This window comes from Oryzias latipes, chromosome 1 (genome assembly GCF_053564925.1).
Source record: "Oryzias latipes strain Hd-rR chromosome 1, Olatipes_Hd-rR_3.1".
In the NCBI taxonomy this organism is placed as follows: domain Eukaryota; kingdom Metazoa; phylum Chordata; class Actinopteri; order Beloniformes; family Adrianichthyidae; genus Oryzias; species Oryzias latipes.
In genome coordinates this window covers 32,695,207-32,720,742 of record NC_136237.1, presented here as the reverse complement: position 1 = coordinate 32,720,742, position 25,536 = coordinate 32,695,207, and the positions used below count along the sequence as shown (strand labels likewise).

General features: G+C 40.1%; 1 protein-coding gene across 6 annotated transcripts in view; it reads left to right on the top strand.

Annotated features, from left to right (window-relative positions):
• grin2bb (glutamate receptor, ionotropic, N-methyl D-aspartate 2B, genome duplicate b) overlaps window positions 1-25,536 on the top strand; it is a 142,754-nt gene that overhangs the window by 64,232 nt on the left and 52,986 nt on the right. For all 6 annotated transcript variants that reach the window (XM_078945517.1, XM_078945539.1, XM_011474390.4 and 3 more), the window contains one exon: window positions 22,849-22,992. In XM_078945517.1, coding sequence (XP_078801643.1) covers window positions 22,849-22,992 — 144 coding nt within the window. The remainder of the gene's footprint in view (window positions 1-22,848; window positions 22,993-25,536) is intronic.

The following is a 25,536-nucleotide window of genomic DNA, read 5'->3' as shown; positions in this document are numbered from 1 at the left end:
GAGGGAAAATGGTTTGTTTGCTCTTATTGCATGGAGCAGGGGAGCTTTGGAGCTGTTTAAATGGATTTATTTAACTTTAGTTGGACTGAGGCAAGGAAATGAGACAGTGGAGGAGAAGGCAGAACAAATGCAAAGACAAAGTAAATTCTAATGGCAGCAAAATCATGTATTTGTAGACAATTACTGCCTCACATATGTACTGTATTTTCTGGAGTCTAAGTTTAAGTATACTAAAAAAGAAAAACATATGTAACTAATAGTATAAGTCCCACTGGGTGCGGCTTATACTGGGTGCATCCAAGCAAGGGTGCTGCCCTGCAGAATGAAGGGTCTGCTGGATAATTCTCCCCATTTTGACCAGGGTCCAGTACAACCCCCTCTAGAAGCCCTGTAGGGGTCCTGCCCTGCCACCACCTGAGCATGTACCCTCCACCAACCTCAGAGACAAACCAGAGCCACCCAGTCGTTTCTTCCTGCAATACTCAAGGCGGGCCACTAACCAGTAAGTCCAGCACAGAACAGAGGCATGGAATGCTCCTCCAACCATCAGGAGGTAGTAGAGGTCCCCGACAGAAAAACAAAACAAAACAATGGTAAGCCAGGATCGACCAGGTTTTAGTTGCCATGGGGACAATGGAAAATGTGGGGCGGTCCATTACCCGAAGGCAAAGACAAAAATAAACTCTATAGAGACACTAAGACGCTGTGGCGTTGGTGTAAAGTGATCCCCGGTTCATTCACTTCTTTAGGACATGTTTACAAGTTAGCCATAATGACATGTAACCCCCCCCCCCCTTCAAGCCTATTTCCCTCAGTCTGAAACTTTGAAGGAAAAAATATAATAAACTAAATAAAATGACAAGTAGCCTCACATACAAACATGGCGTATAAAGTTAAGCACCTTAAGTGTCCAAAAACGAGTCAACATCAGACAAGAGACGCCCGTTTCTGTCCACTTCTCAGCAGGATCGATGGGAAAGCAAAAATGATACCAAATAGATCAAATAAAACGGCTCCAAGGCACGTTAACGTTGGTTGTGGGGTCATCTGGACCCCATAAGATCGCACAAGGGATATCGGAACAGAGCTGTGAGAGAAAAAGCCTGGAGCTAGATTTGTGAATTTTGCAGCACTTCAACATTACGCACCAAGTGTCATACACTGATCCATACAGTACATTTCAATGAAAATATCTCCTATTCTACACAATAATATTGAGTATTCTGGTATTCTAACCATCAGTAGTAGGTGTAACGTCTTTACTGTTTACTCAATGAACTGACATGGCTCCAAACATTTTATTTGCAAATGTGGTTCAATCTGGGAAATAAAATATCAAGAATAAAACAAAATAATAAATAAAAACATTTTTTGTTGCAGCTTGTTTTATTATCATTATTATTTTTTCTCTGTCTTGTCATGTTATGTGTGATGTATGTGTGAGTCATATGTATTTCAGAGCAGGAACCTGCTGAAAAAGAATTTTAAACTGAGCCCGGTTAGTTTCTTTTAAAAGTATTTTTCAGTTCAATAAATGAAATCAAATCAAATCCGCTTCATCAAGCTCATGGTGACTGTCCATGCTAATGCTAGCTTGGTTTCAGCTGATATTCCCCTTGAGGAGAACAGCACGATAGGGGAACTGGTCAGAAGTTTCCCATCGCTCCAATGTGAACGAGCAGGAAACCTGTCACTTGCATGTTTCCCTTAGATGTGTGTTTGTGTGTCAGCAGCAGCAGCAGCGGAGAGTGGGAATTAATATCTGTTGGTGACAGCTGGAGAGTCTCTCCAGTAGCTGTTCTGACACATGCAGCTCTGTGCTCTTTATCTTCAGTGAGAATGACACTGAGTGGCAACATCTCTGACGCTCTTTTACTCACGCTTGGCCGTTACCTAATCAGCCATGGATCTAATTCTCAGCATTTGCGCTCAGCCGGGGGCTCCCACCAGCAACAATGAGTGTCAGCCCAAGCCTTTGTTTAGTTCAGATGTAAAACAAACGCAAGCATGCAAGCAAGAGTGCTGCCCTGCAGAGTGAAGGGTCTGCTGGATAACTTTAGTCATGCATTATGCAATCATAAAACTTATAGTACATTTCTATAAGTGGCCAAACAGATTGTTTGTTCACCTTTCAGCATATCCCCTCAGGGGTTAGGGTTAGGGTTAGCGAACTAGCTGGGTTTCCCACAAGTGGTTTGGCAGAGTTTTACACCGGATACCCATCCTGACACAATCTTGTATTTTTTATATTGGCTGGGGTTTCAGACTTGGGCTCCCTTGTGGCTACATGTTTAGGCAGTCGTGAAGGGTCTTGCATGGGGACCCACACTGGATGAAGCTCAGTACGGCCCCATGAGCCCTAATTTCACATGCACCAGTCCTACACACAGCCAACCGAGCCGTCCAGCCCCTTTGGTGGCCAAACAGGATGATGAGAGGTTTTGTGGACCCAAGGACAAGGATGGGATGCAAAATACAAATTGAGGGAATTTGAATCTATTCAAGAGCCACTCCACTGATTCCAGAATGACAAGTTTTCTGACAGCTGTCTAGAACTTTGGGAAAAAGTTTTGGTTTCTAGGGACAAGTAATTCGTTGGATTTTATCTGGTGCAGAACCAATCCTCTTGAAATGTTCTGGTGCCTAAATGGTACACGAACTAGTACTTCAAAATAAAAGAAAATATTTAAAAACATCCCGAGATTTCCCAAAAAAAATTTAAGTGTGTTTTTGGACTGTGGTCCGTGACCAGAAAAATGCTCTCTGACCCATCTTTGGAGGTGGTCTCTGTTCGTTTCCAATCGGACTGAGCTTCCGTTGGCTCTGAGATTCCTCAGTATGAATACAATCCGTCCTCAGAGCAGAACAACTGAATCAAAACGGCCACTACAGCCGGCATAAACAGAGTAGCAATAAAGCAACAGATGAGCCACAGAGCAAATGCAAGCGACCGTTGTTGTGTTCTTGAACAAATCTTTAGTCACATGGTTTTGTTTACAAGCTTTGGTCCGTAACAGAATGATGCGCTTGATCCCAGTCTGAATACAAACCAAACACAAGGTTCAGGACTCGATCTGAAACAAGGGAGTGTTCCTGTCTGAATACACCCTTTGAATCATTTGTGGTGAAGTACTCCGGTCTGTTCACCTTCTGCATTTTGACTGGAAGGCTGCGCGCCCTCACAGCCTCGCCCATTCTTAACTTTACAATTGTTTGGAACAGTAAAATGAATGGCAAGAATTGTGCAGGAAAGCTGAATAGAATACAAGTTATTGACATGTCTGACATCATGCACCAAAATCTGCGTTTTTATACAGTTCTAGTCGTACCGTATGTCTCAGTACCGGTACTACCTTGACACTGAGCTTTGGTGCCCATCCCTATGAGTCTCGAGCAAAATTTTGAAATGCAAATGGTCTTCCTGGCATCTTTGATAACTCCTCATAGCTGTGGTAGAGTGGACAGCTCCACGATTGTGCTGGAAGCCTTTTGGGTTAACCACAAGGAAAGAGTTAGCACAGGGGCGTCGGACTATGGACCTAAAGTGGCGGCACCCTGCTGTTTTTTTTCTGAAGCACAACCTGACCTGTTGCTGATTACCTGAACCAGGTATGGGTTAGAAGTATGGATGGGTGGAGCTGTAGTATAACTACAAAAGGAAGTTCATGGACAAGAAAACATTTTCTGACAAGAAAGTCTGGGTTGTCCGAGCATTTGTCTCAGCTTGGATTTGGAGCAGTACAGCCAGAAGAAGACCAGCAGTTGTGACCTCTAGCTAGAAAATTATAGGAGGAAAACCTAAAATTGGTGGAGAAGTTCTGACCCTGCATTAAGTCCTCTTATCAACTGCATCTGGTTGTTAAAAACTCAGTCTTGTTGTGCTAGTCCATGATTTTACCATTCTTGGTAGGACCCTGACTGATTAGAAGGATGCCCCCAGTTATTCCAGCAGAGGTGGACTCTTTTGAGCATGCAATGCGTAAAGTATGTCGAATTAACATATTTTCTTCCACAGCCCTTCTTTATCTTGCCTGCGTTCTAGTGGACTCCAGGCTTTATAAACTGGTTTAACAGATCATTTCGCTCACTTTGGGACATAGCTACGTGTGTGTGTGTGTGTGTGAGTGAGTGTGTGTTTTCACTGAGGCTCATAATTACCCAGGTAGGGAGAAATGACTGTTACGCTGCTGCCGAGCTTTCACACTCCGCCCTGTTTATCAAACACACACTTGCAGAAAAAGCTAATCCCCAAACTATCGTACCTGCCATGGAGTTACTATCTATAGGTGTCCTTCTCCCTTTTTTTCCTCCTTCACCCCATTTTCTCTCTTTACACAACTTTTTCATGCTCTTGTGTCCTCCCTCTAATCTCCTGCTTTCTCATATTTTTCTTCCTTCTCCTCCTCTGCATCAAAGCGAGCCAGCGCTCTCAGGGAAGCTGAAAGCTTACATTTTCTCCCTTCAAAGCCACTTCTCGGCTGTAAGGGAACAACACTGAACATGTTTTACTTTTTTTCTGACACACTAGGGAAGAATGAACAACTGAATACTTAATATTATAAATGCTGTTTGTTGTTCACACTTACAGTCAACTCACTGAGCAGAACTACTGTTTTCCTGACAAAACAACAGTGCCCTGGACATTAGACTTTTATAGCATTTTCTGCACAAATGTTATTACTGTCTGCACAAAATGCTAACATATGCGACAAAAGACTAACTTCTAAACACAAAATACTTACTTGTATTTGCAGAAAATATTAACTTCTATGCACAAAATACTAACTGGTGTGCACAAAATATTAAAATATGTGCATAAAATGCTTATTTTGCAGCACAACATACTGTCTTTAGCCACAAATTACTAACTTCTGCACACAAAAAGCTAACTTGTGTGCAAAAATAGTTAATTTTAGCACCCAAAATGCTAACTTGTGCAGACAAAACACTAACTTCTGGATACAAAATGCTAATTTGGGGGTTCAAAATACTAACTAGAGCAACAGAATGCTGACTTGTGCACACAAAATACAAATTTGTGAGCAGAAAATACCAATTTGTGCATACAAAATGTAAATTTTAGCACACTAAATTCCAACTTGTACGCACAAAATGTAAAAAGAAATTGCAATTTGTGGCCCATATTAGCATTGTCTGCACAAAATTGTTTAAAATTTGTGTGAAAAATAGTACGTTTTTCATGTAAAATGCAAATTTGAGGGGAACAATTTTTTTTAAACACCGTGTTCATAATGCCGTAGAAAACAGCAGTAGATCCTAAACAAAGTAAATTTGATTTAGGCCTTAAGCTTGAATTTAAAAGTTGTGTTATAATAGCAAATGTATTTTCTCAAGAAAAAGCTTTTAGTGAATGTGTTTGAATAAAACTAACTCTCTGTTCATCCATTAATAGCCACTATAGATCAGAGACAAATTGCTTCTTTAAGCTGTCAGCATTTTATTCATGTAACAGTAACGTACATTTCTGACAGACAATAAACTCTTAAATTTGAAGTGTTTTTAGCATCTTAATACATTTAGCAAATGAAAAGAAAGTAAGCAAAAGGAAAAACATAATGGTTTTTATGCACTAATGAGAGTACACGATGAGCTCTTTGGATAAACTTTTCATGTGGATTATGCTCAATAAAAATACAAACGCAAGCTTTTTACAATGTTAGTGAGGAAATGGAAATGTAGGTTTTTTTACATTGAGTTGCAGCGTTTTGCTGTGGTGTCCCCAGAGTTTAAAAAAAATCTTTATTTCTCATAGTGATCACAGAAGTCTGGTGGGCGTGACCCACATTTCCCAAGTATCTTCCTATGAGACTAAAGAGTGTTGAGAAAAAATGAACTTGAAACAAGAATGGAGCCAGAATCTGACATGCTCAAAGGGTCTGTTTATTAAAGAAGAAAACAGAAGGTCTTCTCAGATTCTCACAAACACTTGAACCTAGTCGAAGATAAAAGCCGGCCATTCTCCGGTATTCCACAACTTTTATGGACATGAGGACGCGACTTACGACCCTCATGTTTGTTCTGGTAACTCTAATTCAGACTTTTAGTTGAACATCTCTACTCGTGGGTTTTTTGGAAGGTTGTGGCCAACACCAGTCACTATATAGTGCGTTTCCCCATTTTGTAGTGCTGTCCAAATCTACAATTTCCAAATCCAGTGCCCTGAAAATTTCCCAGAAGTCTCCGCGAAAAACCAGTCTGCATCGATGCTCACTAGATAGGTGAATATAGACCACAATGCATTGTGTAAGAACATTTTTTACCAAAAATTCTTTTTAAATGTATTTTTTGATAAACCATCAACGTTTTTATCTTCAGAAGACAGTGGACTCATAAATAATAGAAAGCAAAATGCTCATTTTATTTCGATTTTAACTTCCTGAAATCGATGACGTCATATCTGCCGTTAAAAAAAAAAAAGAAAAACAGTAGTGAGCATGGTGTCCGAATTGCTTTTAAAATTCATGAACAAAACCTAAGAGTTTAGTTTCAGGAATTTCATTCCTCCAATATTATGCCCAATAGAAGAAAAAGTATCTGACTCAACGAAAGCAAAAAGAAGGCAGTTGTGTGATTGGCTGGTGACCTGTGAAGCTCAGCTATGATGAGCATGAGCAGCATTTGTGCGATATTGTCTCAGTGTGACTAGAGGTCACAATTTATTACCAATTTGCATGAATAATTTGGGGTTTCTGTCAAAGTTGAGATCAGAAATACTAGTATCTAAACTTAAAAAAGCTAAAAGACATTAAATTAAAATAGCGCTTATAAAGTAAATGTGAAGTTTAGTAATTTAAAAAAAACTGAAGAATCGTATAGGAGATCTCGAAATACTATGTTTTTTCAAGTTAATTCAGAACTTCATAGAACTTTTTGTTATATTAAAAACACATTTGTACATAAATGACTACTATAGTCATATATGATACTGGGCAATTGTTTTTCCTTTGTAGCATTACTATCCTTTTTGCAGATTAGAAAGTTAGTCATTTATCATTGATATTGTGGATTAAAATTTTCTCATTTTTCAATACTTTCTAAAGTCGAAACTTTTCTGCTTTATTTCAGAAAGCCTTGAGTGAAACAGCAGCTGTTAGCATAAATGAGCTGCATTTCATCCAATTGGCATCAATTTTTTGTTTTGTAAGCCTCACAGAGGTTGTTTTTGTTATAGCTCATTTAAAGGTTTGAGATTGAGAAAAACAGCTTTTTGATCCACTTTTGACAGGTTTCCTTCATTTAAAACCTACTAGAAATAGATAATAATTGTTCATGATGGAAAAAAGTCAGATTCTCTTGATGTGTGTTCCTCAAATCTTTGATGGGAAGCTGCAGAACTGAGACAAAACAGAGATCTGTCTCTGCATTTGCTGCCATCTTCTGTTCTCCTCATTTTGCAAAGTCGTCACGTAGTGACTGCTCTTTTCAAGCATAAAGCAGATTTTTTTCTTTCAGCTCATTTTGTCTGCTTTGAATGGACATGACTTGAAATTGTCCATTTTTTTTCTTTAAATTCCACAGGCGCTTGTCAGGGAGAGCTTGAACTATGTGTTAATATTTAATCATTTCATAGATGAAAAGCTCAATCATTTAGGAAAATGTTTTGGGAGAAAGTAAACGCTGTAATATTTGCCCCTTCAGTGGGGTGGAAAGTGGGCGTTGTGCCATCTTTTGGGTAGCGATTTGCTCCACATAAGTTCATTACAGGAGCAACTTCCCTCCAACATCCAGCAAGTAAGACTTTACACATGCAGCCCACCTCTGCCAGCTTAGGTTATCATAATGTGTTAGGTATATATAGTGCAGGATGTGTATGTGCAGATGAGTGGGTGGCCCCAGCCTGCAGACTGTCACTGTCGATGAGGCAGGAAAAGGAGAATTTGCTCCCTGCAGCCTAATCTGAGGGACGCAAATTTGCATTTGGATGTCACAACAAAACTCAAGTACTTTTAGTAGGGATGCTTGTTTTCCTAGACCTTTAATTGAACTTCAAGCATAAATGTTCTATAATTGAGCTCCCGCAATTCACCTTCAGGTGCATCAATGAGCTGACTTCACGGATCTGTTTCTATATCTGTGCGCAGTTTGGTGTGAGTAGGTATTTTTTCTTCTTTTTTTTTTCACTCTAATGGCATCTTTAGCAAGGCCGTTTCTATGGAAACCGAGTTGCCAGGGAAACACTGCATGTCTCTTTGAATTAGAAATGTCTTTCTCTATCCCTCATGCCTCCTTTCTGCATGTCTCTCCTTCACTTTGGGCCTCCTCGTCTCCTCCTGTCTTCTCCGTCTGCAACGGGCCGGCTGCTGCCAGTCAGAAAGTCTTGCATTGTTTACGGAGAAGTGCTGCTCCAACCGGAAAGGAAGGAAAAACATATCAGAAAATATATATTCTCTAAAGAGGGTTATAGAAGGTGTCTTTTTTTTTTGGGTGGAAAAGAGGAAGAGCGATGTATTAAAATTGGAGGGAAATGATGAGTGACATTCAGCAGATAATGATAATGAGGAGCAGCAGGACCAAAGGAGGAAGGAGAGAGCTTCACAGACGATGGGAGAGGAATGGAGCGATTGATTTTGTTTTTTTTTCTATATCTGTGTGACGGTGCTGCCACATTTATCTGGCCTCTGTGATTGAACTGTGCAGGATAAGAGGAGTGGCTGATGCATGGACATGTGTGGATTTAAAAAAAACAATGAAACACGCAGAACAAATAAGATGTTTTGGGGGGACGGGGAGGAGGCGCAGCGAGGAGAAATGGAGTTGAGACACGCTGAGGGAAGCACGTGTCCTGACAAGGCTCTGAACCACATGTCTGTCGCTGCACGCTGTGTTTGACTCCAGCCTGCCCTCTCACCCCGGGAGCTTGTTAGAGAGGAAAGGATTATGGAAAAAGCTGGATGAAGGGAAGATAGATGGCTGCTTGGGAATAGAGTTGGTGGTGTTGGGAGAAACTTGACATGGTTAAAGGCTGAAATGAAAGCTTTCAGCAGTAGATTAGGCAGGAAATTACTAGTGATACAGTTGGTAGTCACAGTGTAGACTGTTTCCTCTGCAGCTGATCTTGGCTCTAGTCATTGTGTTATTTAGAATATTTCCAAATATTGTGTTAAAATCTAGTTTCACACTGATAAACTGATTCAATTCTCTTATTTCATTGGAGAAAGTTTTCTGATCTAGAATGACAAAAGTCAGAAGACTTTTCTGAAATGTTTAGAGACAAAATCTGAGATTGGACACATTTTGTTCGCTTAAATAATAATCCGGAACAAATTTTCAGTCTGAATTCACCCAAGGGGACCCTGGCCCGGGATCAGGAACTGCTCTCTGACCTCGAGGTGGTCTCGGTTCATTTCCAATCAGGATGAGCAGAACAACTGAACCAAAATGGCCACCGTAGCTGGGCATTATAGGATGTAAATAGAGTACAGTACAATAAGACATAGCAACTCATCGAAATGTGGTCAGAGGAATACAGGCTCATTAACAAAAACTTCTAATGTGACACATTGCTTGTCACTGTTTTCCCACAATCTATATCATAAAGATTTATCAGCGTACCTTCTTAGCCATCGTCTCCTCAGTAACCGCCTTGCAGCATGAGTCCACCGTACAAGTAAAAAGTGTCGAGCCTGACGTTGAGAGAGGGGTATTGCATTGCTCAGTATATAAAGTTTGAATAAGTGAACTATCCCGACAAGGATTGCAAACCACAAGACTTATTATTATGCGTTCTCTCGTTGCTTTGCCCCGCCTTCATAACTCCTGGTCAATGACTGAAGAGACCTTTAGTCGAATGGTTTTGTTCACAAACTTTGGTTTGTAACAGGAAAGTCCGCTTGAAGGCAGTTTGGATCCAGACCCAAGGCAAGTTTCAGGACTCAATCCAAACCAATCCGGACCAGCTGACTTTTCCAGTCTGAATAAAACATAAAATTATCCAATTACCTCGCAGAACTTTTGTCTCTGTTTGATCTACATAGACAAAACCCTGAGTGTTAATCCAAATGTTCAGGGACAAAAAACTAAAAGTGCGCCCTCATGGTCCTATCTTTTTTCTTCTTCTGATAGAGCTGGGATAATGTTCATATATTGCAGAGCTACTTCAATGTGTTTTTTGTCTTTAGCGTTGTCTTTAGCTTTTGGCTGCTCCCTTTTGGGGTCACCACAGCAACTCCTCCACCTCCACCTAACCCTCTCCACTGCATCCTCCTCGCTCACACCAACCATACTGATGTCCTCCTTCCCCACATCCATGAACCTCCTCTTTGCTCTTCCTCAAGGTCTCCAGCTCCAATCTCAGAATCCTTTAACCAACACAAACCCAAGCACCATCACTAATTCAAGAGAATATTGTTTTGTTCCGGAAGGGAAGCTATTGGATCTACTTGGTATCTCTGGTTGTCCTGAATACGTGACATGGCTCCTTCAGACAGACACTCGAAGGCCTGGTAAGTGGGGTTGGGTTTAATCAGATTTAATGCTCACCTAGATTGGTGCGATCTGGCCCAATCAGCACGCAGGCTGCCGAGTGTCGCTGATAGATGACCTGCCTCCGCTGCTCTAACCATCTTAATCAGCTCCTCCTAAGGCAGTTTTTGATTAGTTCATCGGGACGGAGCTTCAACTAAAATCCACCCCTTACATGCTGTGATTTGATTTTGGTCACTTTTAGCTGTACCTGCTGTTTTTTTTTTTAAGACCTACCTACCAAGACTAAACACTTCATTTATCAAATGAAGTTAAATTCAAGAGGAATTTCTTTTATTATTTGTGTCACGTTCCGTTGGCAACTTGGCCCAAAGATTTGGGCTGGACTGACACGAGACGCCCGAATACCAACAGTGTGTGATTGAATCAGACAATTAATTATATCTTCCTTGCAGCGACACAGTGGTGAAGAAAGCTTCTGGCAAGCGTTCATTTCCGTTTGTTTTCCCAGAACGATGTGCTTTTACTCGTGCTGTGTGTATGGTCCTTTTTGGTGCGTCTGCATTTGTTTGTGCGAGAATAAATGCCACTGAGAGACAAACAGATTCATTTGCTCTAATTAGACATTCAGTGGATGATTATGTCCGTGATGCAAAATTGAATACTTGATGCTTTTGAGAGGCGACAGCAGGAGCCCTGCAGTGTTTGGAACTCATTTAAAGGTTCAATGCGACGAGTGGGGCAAAATTAGATCCACTTACGGGGAAAATTAGGGGTCAAAATAATAATAAAAATATATATTTCTACGTCTCAGATCAGTGGTGGTACAGTGAGGTACATTTGCTGCATCGTGGATGTGTTCAGGTTTTTAAAACTCTAACTGAGACTAAAAAGTCCAAACAGATATGTTCTACATAAATATACGTTTCATACATACCTGCATATTGGGAAAACATCTCAGAGGAATCCGGTTTCTCCACACTAAACTGTGTCCTGGAGGCTGCAACTCTTTCAGCAAACAACAAGCATCTGGAGCATTCATCACATGAACGATATAAAAAGGAGTTGTCTTTTTAAAGCTAACATTTTTATTTGTGTTTTAAACAAAGAATTACAATTCTTTCCTCAAGAATCTACATCCTTTGGAGACGTAGACATGACATCCAAAAAAAACAAAAACAAATTGATCCCTCAAATTAAAAATTTATGGTCACATAGTAGGATTTTGTACGCTCAGATTAGCATTTTGTGACCACAATTGAGTATTTTTGGTCACAAATTATTTGTGCTGACAGTTACTATTTTGTTCACACACATTTTAATCACAGCATGTTAGCATTTTGTTACCACAGTTTGGCATTTTTTGGCCACAAATTAGTAGTAGGGATTAAAAATACAAAGTAATTTATGTACACAAAGTACTAATTTATGTACACAAAATACTAATTTGCACCCACAAAATATTAATCCGTGCGCACGGGACAGTAAATTGAGGACACAAACTGTTAAATTGTGGCTACAAAATCCAAACGTTCGTTCACATCCAAACGATTATTTGGATCTTATCTGCATCTTCATAGCAATGCAGTGCAGCAGTTAGAAGGTAAAAGAGCCAGCAGGCATGTGAAGTGTGTCCTTGACCTTCTATGTGTATTTTTAGCTTAGCTTTGTTGATGAATCTAATCATTCATTTACATTTAAATTCATTTTAATAGTTAATAGCTTGTGCACATTTTGCTGGTCTATACAGTAATGCAGTCATAAAACGCATGCTGCGTTCTCCCCTTTTCTCCTCATTTGCTCCCAGCTCATCTGCACACTCTAAAAGGCAACGTGGCGGGAATTCTTTCTGGCAAGAACCAAATCTGCTAATTTGTTGCCATGGCAGTGACACAAGAAGTCTTTAACAAACCGTGTTAGGAGTAGGTCCTACTGAGGGCTTGATGCTTCTCCGATCAGCAGGTGTGACATTTCAAGGTACTTGGAGGTAAATCAGAGAGAGGAAGTGAAAAGAAGCTGAACATTTACAGCAAGAATGAAAAAAAATCCCACAAACTAAACCAGTAAAATGTCTTTGGTAAATGAAAAAATGTACATCTCAAAACAAGATACATAATCTTTTTCCTTATAAGTGGAGCAATCCGCAATAGAACCTGTAGAATTTGTATAATTTTCTTAAATAATTTGTGATATCCTGCTTTTAAAGTTGAAATAAAATGTTGAAATTTGCTATAAACTATCATATTTAGGTATTTTCTTCAGGTAATTGGGAATATTGTTTAAAAAAAGTAATTTTGTATGTTTAAAGTAGATATTTATAATTCACTTTTTCCAAAATACATTATATTTTAAAAGCTACAACGGTCCAGTGATCCAGGTTTTTCAGACCACAATCATCCTAAAGTAAGACTAAGGGTGTATTCAGACTGGAAAATTCCTTTGTTCTGGATCACAAAGTGAAGTCCCGAACCTTTGCATTTGGTCTGTATTTAAACTGCCATCAAGTGCAACATCATGTTACCACAAAGCCGCCTCGAGGCAGACTCCTCCTCTTCTTCTTCTTCTTCTGGAATAATTTCCTCGATTAAAAATAGCCAGATTAATTCAATCAGGAAATTATGGGTTCTGTTCAACAAGTGCATTAAACGGAGCCAAAAATGAGACAGGGTCATTGATAATTAAAATGGCAAATATGAGATGAATGAGCTCGCTGTGTGAGTTTGATTAGAAACATGATGATGAAGCGGGCCGGACTCAAACTGGCGAGGATTGACAGCGGCGGAGTCGGCGGCTGTGGAGGCCAGACTGTGAGGAGGAGAGATACAGAGAAGGGAGCCAGATGAAAGGTGGCGAACGGCGGGTGTGATGGAGTGGAAAAAGCCAAACGCTGGAGGCAAAAATGTGGCCACTTGAATGTGTGTTGTGAGCATCTGCGAGTTCTTTTCCAGGAAAGACTTAAGCAGCCCCCTTTCACCCTTCACCCCTCCGATCCCAGCCCAGCAGGCCTTGTTGAACCGTGGGCAGAGACGACTGTAAATCTGTTTGGAGACGGGCTTTCAGTGGCGTGACATGGATGTGAGCTGCCAGCTCTGGTAGGCTGCTGCAGCCGTCCTGTCCTGAGAGGTGTCGATGACAGGTAGAGGGCAACACCTCCCCGTTTGACAGCTTTAAATGCTTTACAAGCAGTCGTGTTTTCTCTCCCTGTAAATCACTTATGGGGGGGGCTTTTTATTTAGTCAGATGAGTGAGCGCATTAAAGTGATGTTATTTCTGTCATCCACTGAGTCTCTAGTGAGTTCAGAGAAAGTGCGGCTGCACCTTCTTAACTGGAGGTCACACTATGACACTTCCTCAGGGAGCCGGGAAGGCTTTATTTTCGTTTGTAAGAACTAGAACCGTCTGCACAAAGGTTAAAAATTAGCCATAAAGTAACTCTTTTATTTAAAATATATATATATATATATATATATATATATATGTGCAACATTTGCAGATATCATGTAGAACAGATTCAAATTCTTTTTAAGGTAGTATCAATGGAGATCATGGTGTTCACGATAGAAAGCAGCGAGGAGGATCTTCTCCTTCTCTTCTTCTACTGTTTACTAGCGAATCTCCACAGAAACTGCGGACAAATTCATTCGGGACCCAGATTTCCTGCCTACTTTTAAACTATATGGGGCCCACTTGGCCTTGCTGGCTGGGAAAAAGCAACAATTGTCGTGTTATCAAAGAGGGAAAAAGAGTCCAAGTGCTTACTTTACACCGTTTACATGCTTTTCTGTGTCTCATTACTCGGCTCAGGCCCTGCTGTAACGTCATCCTTAAAGCTACCTTATAGTTTCCGTAACCCTTGTGCTTTCCTAGGCACTTTAACATTGGGAGTTGGGACATCTAGACCCACTAGACAGTGCGCTGAACCTTTTTTCTTCAATGATTTGTGATCTTCACTGGTGTCCATGGATTACATGAAATCTTTCCACCTTTATCCACCTTTGTCATGGTAGGGACAACACGTCAATGTAAAGGCCCGTACACACCGGGACGAATTTTGCGCGCGATATTCGCCGACGTTTAACGCCTCGTGACTAAACAAGGGCACCAATGTGAGTGTGCACACCGATGCGAAAAAACGCCACGCGTCAAAGCGTCACTTTTTATAAAACGCCTGGGGTTTGTTTTTTTGGTTTGACGCGCCGCGTCGAAAACTATACGACCAATGAGAATGGCGCTGTTGCACACGTGTCTGGAGCTTCTGAAGCTACAGTAAAACACAACTTGGGGGCGCTCAAACACAAAACTGCCTTTCTGAGCACACATACCAGCATAGAAGATAGACGCCAAGTAGCGTCTACACTGCCGCGAAGAAATAATGACGGACATTCTAAAATATCCCCGAACCAAGCACCAGTTGGAGCTACTGGTGCTTGAAATATTCATGTTTTCTTTGTATGATTCTGACAAGCGCGTAAATACTTGCTCTTTTCTTCTGAGTGAAAAGCGAATTTAAGAAGCGTAAAGTTGCGCAGCGCCACCTTGTGTACAGGAGTATTTCTGTTTTACATTAAGCGCCATCTAATGTCAGGGAATGAAATTGCATGTTCGCTCGGCTCATCGTCAGCAAAAATCGCCTGGGTGTGAACACAAAAAACGTGGCGAAAAACGCTGGCGTGTACGGGCCTTAAGGGTGGGGTCATCTAAGATCACACAAGGGTTAACAGAATTCTCTTAAACACAATGCCCCAACACCACAACAATGATACCCATTAACTCATTGAAATGTTATCTGATGAATGCAGGCTCATCAAGACAACTTTTAGTGTGATACACATTGGTTCTCACTGTTTCCCTGACAATCTTTCTATCATTAACACTTATCAGAGTACCTTCTTAGCTGTCTTCTTGCCAGTAGCCGCGCTGCAGCACGCCTCCACCAGACCAAAAAAGCGAGTTAAGCGTTGAGCCTGACGTTGATACAGATGTTTAAAATTGATGAACGAAATATAAGGTTTAAATAAGTGAACCAAAGGCAAATGAAGAAGAAAACCATGAAGAGACAGAACTACAGCGGGAGTTTTCCTTCTTGAGGTTTGATCTTCCACTGATGAAGGCAACAGGGGGGTCTAAGGGCAGGGATGCCAGTATAGCTTAGTCAGTTTGTTAGTTCATTTTAGTATTTTCCTATTGAACTCTTTGTATTCATGATCCTTTTGAGTTCATGTTTACTTCGAAGCCCATCGAGACGACTGTTGTTGTGATTTTGGGCTATACAGATAAAATTGAAAATTGAAATTGAAATTGATGAAATATTGTAAAAAAGCAGCCAAGGAACAGCAAAGGACAAAAACGAAACCTTGGGACCAGCATACAAGCTAAAAACGGAACAGTTGCTCAGGGTACAATCTTCCTGTGAGTTTTCTGATATACCTGCTGATCTGTTTAACATCGTAACTCAAAACAATCTTCTCACAAGAGGGGGATTTTCTGTTTTTTGTCATTGAAACTTTGAGCATAATCCATTTATAACGTACAACGGTGGCGGGGATGTTTTACATCACTCAAAAGTGATGAGTGACAAACCCTCTCTTCCTATTATTGGATTTTGACCAGTTTATAGCTCCTGGATGGAGATCCCAATGTAGATGATCATTGCTGCAAACCAGCAGACCATTGGGTCACAATTTAAGCCCCAAGTGGGTTTGAAACAGAACACCTACAAACATTTGGAGACATTAGGAGTAACAGCAGTGAATTATTCAGAGATCACTCCAAATTCAAGCCAGTTTGCTGCCTGTGCCTGATGCTGGCAGATGTAATCAGCAGCCTGGTCTTTAAGCATCATTAACTGATTAGATTAGTCTTTGAACCATTAAAAACCTCCATTCAGATGACTTCCCACTGAGAAAAATGGGGAAGGACCACCACAGTTTCTTTTATTTTCATTTTAAAGGAGTTTCTCGGAAAGAAACCGTTTATAAACCCAACGGAAACATTTGAAGGAAGTAACAAAATCATTCAAGAGTTGAAAACGTCGTGATTTATATTCGACATAGGAAATCTGTCCTTTGACTAAATCTTTTAGAGTGAAGAGCCTCATCAGTCTAAGAAAGTGACAGCCTTGAATTGTTGCCTATGTTTACATTCAGATTTGCGGTAGATTGATGATTCTTGATTCTTGGTTCTAACTGCATACCGGTACTCTTTCTGACAGTTTCTCCATTCTCTGTCTTTGGTTTCTTCTCACGTTTAGTGTGTGTAAAAGCAGCCACATCAAAGCGTGAAGCAATCCAGCATCTCCTGCCTAGATGAGCTGAGCTCTACCAATTAATCCATCGTAAAGCACACCCTAACGGCAGCAGAGAAGGCTTTTACACAGATAAACGGCCTCATCGCGCTCTTGCTGCTGCTCAGCTCAGCCGTGTAACCGTGGAGCTTCTTGTCTTCACCTCTGACCTTAGTAAAAAAAATCATGAAGCCACTTCTGTTCATAAACGCATGAACTTATTTTAATAAAAGCTGTTTTTCGCGGACTTGGTTTTCTAAGACTCAAATGTTCTTGCAAAAAGCAAGACTCCATATTTTTCATGATACAATGATCTGTAGATTTATATTTCTATAACATAGGGATTTTTTTATAGCCACAAGGCAAATCTCAAAGGAATATCATCCGGTTGGAGATACATTTTTCCTTTTCAGTGCAGATAGAGAAAAATCACATATTTTAGATGCTAAAAAAATCCTATTTTGATCTATTTTTAAAGAATTCCTAGTCATCTTCTAATCACACAAGTTGTTTATAACTAAAATCCAAAACCCAATGTCATTTTCAAGGACATAGTTTCTACAGTAATTCATTAGAAATTCACCTCTTGAGTTGTGGGCTGGACTACGGAGCCCGTGTCCTGACATGAAGATATAAAAATATATCTTGTTTTCACAGATTATTATCTTGTTCCCACAGATTATTATCTCGTTCGCACGAAATACTATTCCGTTCCCACAAGATACTATTGCGTTCCCACAAGATACTATTCCGTTCCCTCGAAATGATTAACTCGTGCGAACGCAGATTGGAGGATGTTTAGAGAACAGATTTATTTATTTTCAAAAGAACAAAAGCATCCATCGTATTCACGTTCATTCAAATGATGATGATCTGGTACGCCCTCAGTCATCTTGCTGCAAAAGCCGCTTCCTGACGCTACTTCCGTGACACTGTGAGCATTCAATAGGGGTAAAAATAAAAGCAAGAATGGTCGATCTGTTATTGTCTCGATGAAAATCTGAAAAATATCATATTAAGCTGGCTGCTTCGCCTAAAGCACTTATCTTTAGCTCGTAGCATAACAAAAATAGCAGTACGTCACGTTTCCCAGCATGCTTTGCTGCCAATCATTGGCCAATCACCGTGTCCCTGTGACCAAGGTTAAACAACAAGACCAATGATGAATGATGAGGGCGTACCAGATCATCATCATGTGAATGAACGTATACGATGATGAATACGATGGATGCTTTTGTTCTTTTTAAAATAAATAAATCTGTTCTCTAAACATCCTCCGTGTCTTCAATGCAATGTAATGAGACACACACAGACAGAAATGTGAAGTTATCCGCTGTAAATCTATGACGTAAATTAATAACAGGATATGATCGGCTAGTCAGTTAGCATGTAGCCTAATAGCCTTCGAATGTAAAGCGACTGACTGCTAAAGTTAATAAAAGACAAGTCCTGAATATTATTATTCCTATTCAACCCTAAACTACCATATCAGCTGTCTGTCATCCGACCAGCCAGTTGCCCAAATGCCGGCATACATCAAAGAGCTCTGCGGCGGAGCTAGTAGTAGCCTAGCAGGAGCCATCGTATGACATAGCAGCCTAGTTATCATAAATCTTTTGATATTTTTCTGATATTCATTGAGACTGTAATAAAGTGATCATTTTTGTTTTTCATGTTCCTTTTTTGAACGAATATGGGTCACAGAGACACGGAAGTTACCGCTGAAAGCGGCTTTTGCCGGCGTACAGAGAGCATATCCGCGTGAAAGACTTATGACGTGAATAATTATTGCGTTCGAACGGATTAATTATTGCGTTCGAACGACATAATTATTGTGTTCGCACGAGTTAATCATTTCGAGGGAACGGAATAGTATTTTGAGGGAACGCAATAGTATCTTGTGGGAACGGAATAGTATTTCGTGCGAACGAGATAATAATCTGTGGGAACAAGATATTAATCTGTGGGAACAAGATATATTTTTATATCTTAATGTCAGGACACGGGCTCCGTACTGGACTGTTGGGGTGGAGTAAGCCTTTCCATATTTCCCATAATCCCTTTGTTTGCATGCTCTCCTGCAAGATTACTGCCCCTCACAACCTTTCATTTTTTTCATTTTCATTTATTTACTTGTTCCTTTCATGAAAATTATTTATGCCCAAATGTTTACATGTTTGTTTTACCTATTAAAAATTTTCATGATTGGAAGGGAGCAGAATTGAAGAATTCAACCTAACATTACCGCTGCACCAAAAATAATAAGAAATTTTGAAGCTAACCAATTTTGAGCCAGATGCCAGTTCAGTCGAGGGAAAGGAAGATGTACATGGATCTATTTGTCTGCAAGTGGATGTGTCAGAATGGAGCAGAGCAGGGAGTTTATGGCCTGTTGACTGTAGCACCTAGGTCACTGCTCCAGTATGCTCCTGATTCACACTGATTTGAATATAGAAATGCTCAGAAATGCTGTTATGATTTTCTTTATATGTCCTATATATCGCGAGAAAAATGCTACAAGACCATGTTAAAAAACACCAAAAAAACAGGATTTTCATTGGAGTGGGCCTGTATAAAAACTGTTGTTTATACTTTTATCAGGACAAGATTCAGTTTAAATATTAAATATTGTTGGTTTTTTATTCCTCCAAACCACACATTTTAAATAGTTCACCTCTGAACCACAGAGTAACAAGCAAATGCAGCAAAATGAGACTTTAGGAAACTATGAAAAAGCATTTTTCTAATGTTGTTTTCCCTCTCCTCTCAAATACTGCTTTAAATGTCACCCCAAAAAATGTTATAAAAGGCTCATTATTTTATAATCAGTCTAATCAATGTGACAAAAACTGCTCAGTTAAAGCTTTCATGCAGCTAGTAGAGTGACCCATTTTTGTCTGTGGAACGTGCTGTCACGTTCAACACGTTTAACTTGTTAGTAACAGAATAAGATATCCCACCCCCAAAAAAAGAGGAAGTGACGAGACGTTTTCCAGGGTTTGTGATGGAGTCATAGTGATGCGAGACAACGGGCAGGAAAACAAGCATACACGGAGGGAGGCGGCTCCGGCGGAGCCACTGTGCAGCAGCGATCATTTCACACTTGTGTGATGTGAACAAAAGGAGCCACAGGCCATTATGTAAAAACAGGAGATAGAGAGGAAAAGATGGGGTGAGTCAGGAGAAAGAGGGACTGGAGGGGGGACGGCTGACGTCTCTGACGTGTGAATAAAACAAATGTATTGTGAATGAAAGAAAAAGCAGAATGAGTCCATGATTAGCTGTAATTTTAGTTGGGGGAAAATAAGGGAAGTAGTGACCTCCCGAACCTTAATAGCAGGGTCGGCTTCACCACTGATTACACTGTACTTCAAAAAAAAAAAAGACATGACATGGGAAAAATAAAATATATCTCGTTCCAACAAATTAATATCTCGTTCCCAAAAAATATTATTTCGTTCCCACGAGATAATCTTTCGTTCCAATGAAATACAATTTCGTTCCCTAGAAATAATTAATTTGTGTGGATGAAATAATTATTCACATCATAAGTCATTCATAAACACGGATATGCTCTCCGTCTGGCCGCAAAAGCTGCCTTCAGCTGTAAATTCCGTGTCTCTGTGACCCACATTTGTTCAAGAAAGGAAAAAGAAAAAAAAGAATGATCAATTTATTACTGTCTCAATGAAAATAAGAAAAATATGAGATTTTAAACAAATCACAACCACAAAATGCTAAAAAATCCCAAAATTGTAAAATGAAGAAATTATGAAATAATTGAAAAATTAGACCAACATCTCAGCTTTCTGAGTGAAATATTCTGTTCTTGTTGAGATGAATATAATCAAGAATGAGGGCTAACAAGACATTCAGCAGACGCTGATTGCACTGCTGCTAGCGTTGATTGATGTGGGTACGAAAAAAAGAAATGTTCAAAATGGTGTCAGTCTTAGTATTAGCATGAAGAAACATTTGTGCTCTCCTGTTGCGTTTCCAGATTGGAGTCTTTTACAATCTGTTTAAATTCAATGCCACTTTAGAAGCCATTTACCTGCAACCAGGTGCATGAAGAGGTTCTGCAGCGTTAAATGGCACGATCAGTACCAATTAGAGAGAGCAGAGTGTAGAAAAACAGTAAAGTCTGTGTTTCCTTCTTTTAAATTCTCCCTCCGATATGTTTTTTGGAGTTTTTGACATGTACTTGTGGCATTTTTCTTATAAGAGAGAACAAATGTAATTGGCATTTTTGCATTTCTGAGTAGTAGCCGTTGTGGCTTTGTGACATTGCGCAACCTCCCTGATCTGCCCCGTCCAGAGTGCACAAGCTCAGATACGGGTGAAGAGAAGATGGTGCACTGCTGCATTCCCCGCACGTATTTTAAGTGCGTCTAAGGTTTGATTTTTTTGTTGGCCGCAAATATTTCAAATTCAATTTAAACTTAAAGTCCCAAATACGTTCTCCACATATGTGTTCTCTCTCTGACCGAGTTTGAAGGCTTGCCGTCCCATATTAACTAGAGAGGCTAAAAATAAAAACTAAAATTAAATCATGGGACAGTTTTAAATATAGCCTCGATGAAGGTAAGAAAAGTATCATAAAGTTCAGGCGGCCCGAGCAGGTTGGCTCCCCATTCGCGTCGCACTGCTGAATTGAGCTGCTGAATTGAGCTGCTGAAATTGTGCCGCTGCCAGACATTCGCGCCGCAGCCCGCCGCTCAAATCGCGCCGCGGGATCTCAGATTGTGTCTGTACCATTGACTTAACATAAAAACTGTCTGCCTCTGCCATGAATCGCATTCGATGAGAACTTTAGCTTTTGGAGATCTTTGATCTCTGCTCTCGTTTGACTGGTTGATATAAATATTGGTTGATATTGATCTAATATATATATATAAATATATTATAACTATATATATATATATATGTATATATATATATGTATTATATCATAATTAGTGTCACCATGTTGTCAAATTTGAATTTAAATCTGGATTTTTCCCCTACCCCTTCTCCATCGACCTACATTTACAGTCGCTAGTCATCTACGTTAGCATGTAGCTGCCAGCGCTAGGAAAAGACATAACATACTCGGTTTAACTTCAAAGAGTTGTGCCAGAGTAAAAACGAAATACTTTCATTAGAATCTAAACTTCTGTGCTTCAGAGCACACCCACGTGAAGAAATGCATTTCACCACAGTGTGATGCGGATCACCATGAAGAGGGAGGAATACCCAGTCCTAAGTCACTACAGCTCCCCCGTAAAGACAACACTGAATCTCCAAATGCCCTCACCACTGGAGCAAAAGGGAGGAGCTGGAGGGGTAGGGAAGGGATTTAAACCCTGCCCATAATCATGATGTACGCTTAAAAAGACAACTTATGAGCACCAGTATGCATCAAAGTAGCAGGGGAGGGTTTGGATTTCCTGCTGTGAAGCCGTAATACCATATATACTTTCTGATTTGTTACTTTGTTCTTTGTAACGGCAATCACCACCTTTCACTCACAAACAGTAATTCACAGTTGTGACAAATTATAGCTCTGAGCGGTGATCGGGGTGTAAACACGACCCTCAACACCTCCGGTCGATTCAGCAGCCTCCACAGAGAACGTCTAATTCTGGACAACCTGAAGACTACTATGCTCTCATTACAGAGCCTGTTAAGTGTCACTTTTCATTACTCACTGCAGCAAATAATTTACACAGACTTCTGCTCTGCCTGTGAGAAACCTGGCTGTTATGTAGGAGTGACTTACGTGTCCTTGACCACTTTGCTGCTCCGCACAGAAGACTTTTTTCTCCATCGTTTATTTATGCTCCCAAATTTGTTTCCTGGCAACAACAAAAAAAAAACCCACAAAAAAGTGGATGTGGCGCACATCTAAATGATTACATGAAATATTTACCTACTGTTAAAATGTTTTTGTGTTGTGGTGGAACAATGACGATAATTTGGAAATGTTGAAGCACAAACTGCAAACACACAATCCTCAAACAAGGTCGGTCCTGCAAAAACGGGACATGCTCCATAATCGCCTGTGACCTATCTTCCAGTCCTCCCGAGCTGCATGACTCATGACCTCGCTTGCTGATTGGCTCCATGTCTTTGGTTTCCAGGACGACCACTCAATGTTTTTCCAATTTGGCCCATCCATCGAGCAGCAGGCCTCCGTCATGTTAAACATCATGGAGGAGTATGACTGGTACATCTTCTCCATCGTCACCACCTATTACCCCGGTCACGAGGACTTTGTCAACAAGGTAAGAGGCTCAACAAAAATCCTTTTTTTTTTTTTTACAAAAAAGAATGAAACGGTAGCTACAAAGCAAGTGTTTCTGAGAAGAGGATTGTTTGGCCTCAAGCCATCATTTCAAGCTTTTTCAGAAAGATAAGGTTCGTTGGAATCCTGTCTAAGTGTCCCCATTTTCCGGCTGCTATAATGGAAGAGTCAGATTGTCTGAGCATGTCCTTTTAAAGGGAGCCGCTCTCCGAGGCTTCAGCCCGCTTATCTCCAGGGCAGAGAACAGACTTCTGAAGGAGGACGGCACGAGATCCTCCATCAATTTAAACATCCGACACACATCTGAGAAGAAGAAGAAGTTACTGAAAGTCAGATAATCATAAATTAGAATGAAAACTTTGCTTTGAATAAAGTTAGACGGCAGTTTAAAAGGTGAAGGAATCAGTTCATGTGTACGTGCACCACCAATGGTCCTCTAAGGAGCATCTCCTGTTTGTTGGACACATCTAGTACCAAATGACCAATAAAGAAGAATGCAAAAGTTTGTACAGCTCCGCTTGCAGAGGTGTCAAACTCCAGGCCTGGAGGGCCGGGCCTCCTGCTGGTTTTACAGAAATCATGTCTCCTCTGCTACTGATTACCTGGATCAGATGTGTTTAGCCAATAAGGAGCTTCAAGGGCAGGTTGGTTGGAAAACATGTGGGACGCCGGCCCTCGAGGCCTGGAATTGGACATTCCTGAAGGAGTTTCTGACAGTGTGAGAAAAAGGTGGTCTGATCTCTAAAATACGATGGCCCTGAAGTGCAAAATCTCATCAACAAATCACTCGGTGAAAATGTTATTAAAGATCACGATCATCAGAATTTCACTTCTGAACTTTGGGACCGTTGGGGAGGAGAAAGTCCGGCCTCACTTCCCATCATCCATCTGTATATAGCCCCTCACAACCCTAACCTAACATTAGCGCTGCAACAGAAACCGTGAGGATACTGGAGCTATTCAGCAGTACAGTTTTGAACCCTTTTTTAAGCCTATTTTTTTCTTTTTCTTTTTAATCTATGTCCTCCATCATCAAAAACACCATTTTCATCAGTGGGTCCTTCAGCTTCTGAGCAGACCCACTGAAAAGTTTGGTGATTGCTCAATCAACTCTTTACCAGAGTTCAGGCAAAATATCCTTCTTCCCTCTTCTTTAAAACTCATCATCTAATCAGAGAGCTCCTACTTATTTTGTTTCATTTTATAACATTTTATTTAGATTTCTGGAAATTATTTTTCTTTTCAAAAATGTTTTTTTTTGTACATTTTGGTTTTTGAATTTTGTTCGTATTTCTTAAATATCATTTTCTTTATTATTTACCTATTTTGCTTTTCTAATTGTCATTGTGATCTTCAATATGGTTTATGTTGCATGATTTTTTTGATGGGATTTGGACTTCAGGGCCACCGTAATAAAAAGCAGAGGTTTTGACAAAGATTATATTTTTCACTCTACCTTTTATTTTGTTTAAAGTTTTTAAAAATGCCATGTTTTTGTTACAAAAGAAGGTTGTGGGGGAAAAAAAAGTATACAAATGTCCAAACCTCTGCAGCAAGGCTTTTCTCAGGAACCAGCAAACGGACACACATCACTCCTCTGTTGTCTGCTTTACATTGATTATTTTGAATTGATTTGAAAATTCTACTTTTAGTTTGTAGAGTCTTGCATGGTCATATATGACTTTTTAATCCAATACTCTTTGGCCTGATCCTTGAGGTCTTCAAACCAAAACCTTTTAAGCGTTCTAAAAACCCGCTCCAAGACTAGAGAAGATCTCTGATTTCTAGCCGTTGCTCCTCGTCTTTGGAACTCCCTCCCATGTGTGTTTTAAATCTCAGGTCAACACGTTTTCAGGAGAGCTTTAAGTTGATTTTAATCCTTGCCTTACTATGTTTTTCAGTGTTTTCATTATTAATATTATTGTATTTTGTCACATCTGTGTTTTGATTTGATTTTATACTGCTTTTGTAAAGCTCTTTGTGATTCTTTCTGGGAAAAGTGCTGTATAAAAAAAGTTATTCTATTCTATTCTATTCTATTCTATTCTATTCTATTCTATTCTATTCTATTCTATTCTATTCTATTCTATTCTATTCTAATATAATGATCTCAAATAATTGCCAACCCAAAAGGACCACAGCAAATAGGCACATTTAAAAAGTTTATTATTCCTCTCCTGGAAAAGTGACTTTTTTAACCGTGTATTCAATCCCGGGCCTTGGGATCTACCACCCTGCCTGTGACTCCACACCAGGAATTTACAGACGCAAGCGGTTCCCTTAATGTGCTATCTTAGATGACCCCACCCTTACATTGACGTGTTCTCCCTACCATGACAAAGGTGGATAAAGGTGGAAAGATTTCATGTAATCCATGGACACCAGTGAGGTTCACAAATCATTGAAGAAAAAAGGTTCAGCGCGCTGTCTAGTGGGTCTAGATGACCCAACTCCCAAGGTTAAAGTGCCTAGGATAGCACAAGTGTTACCGGATTTATTTGGTCTCTCCATATCCACAGTGAAA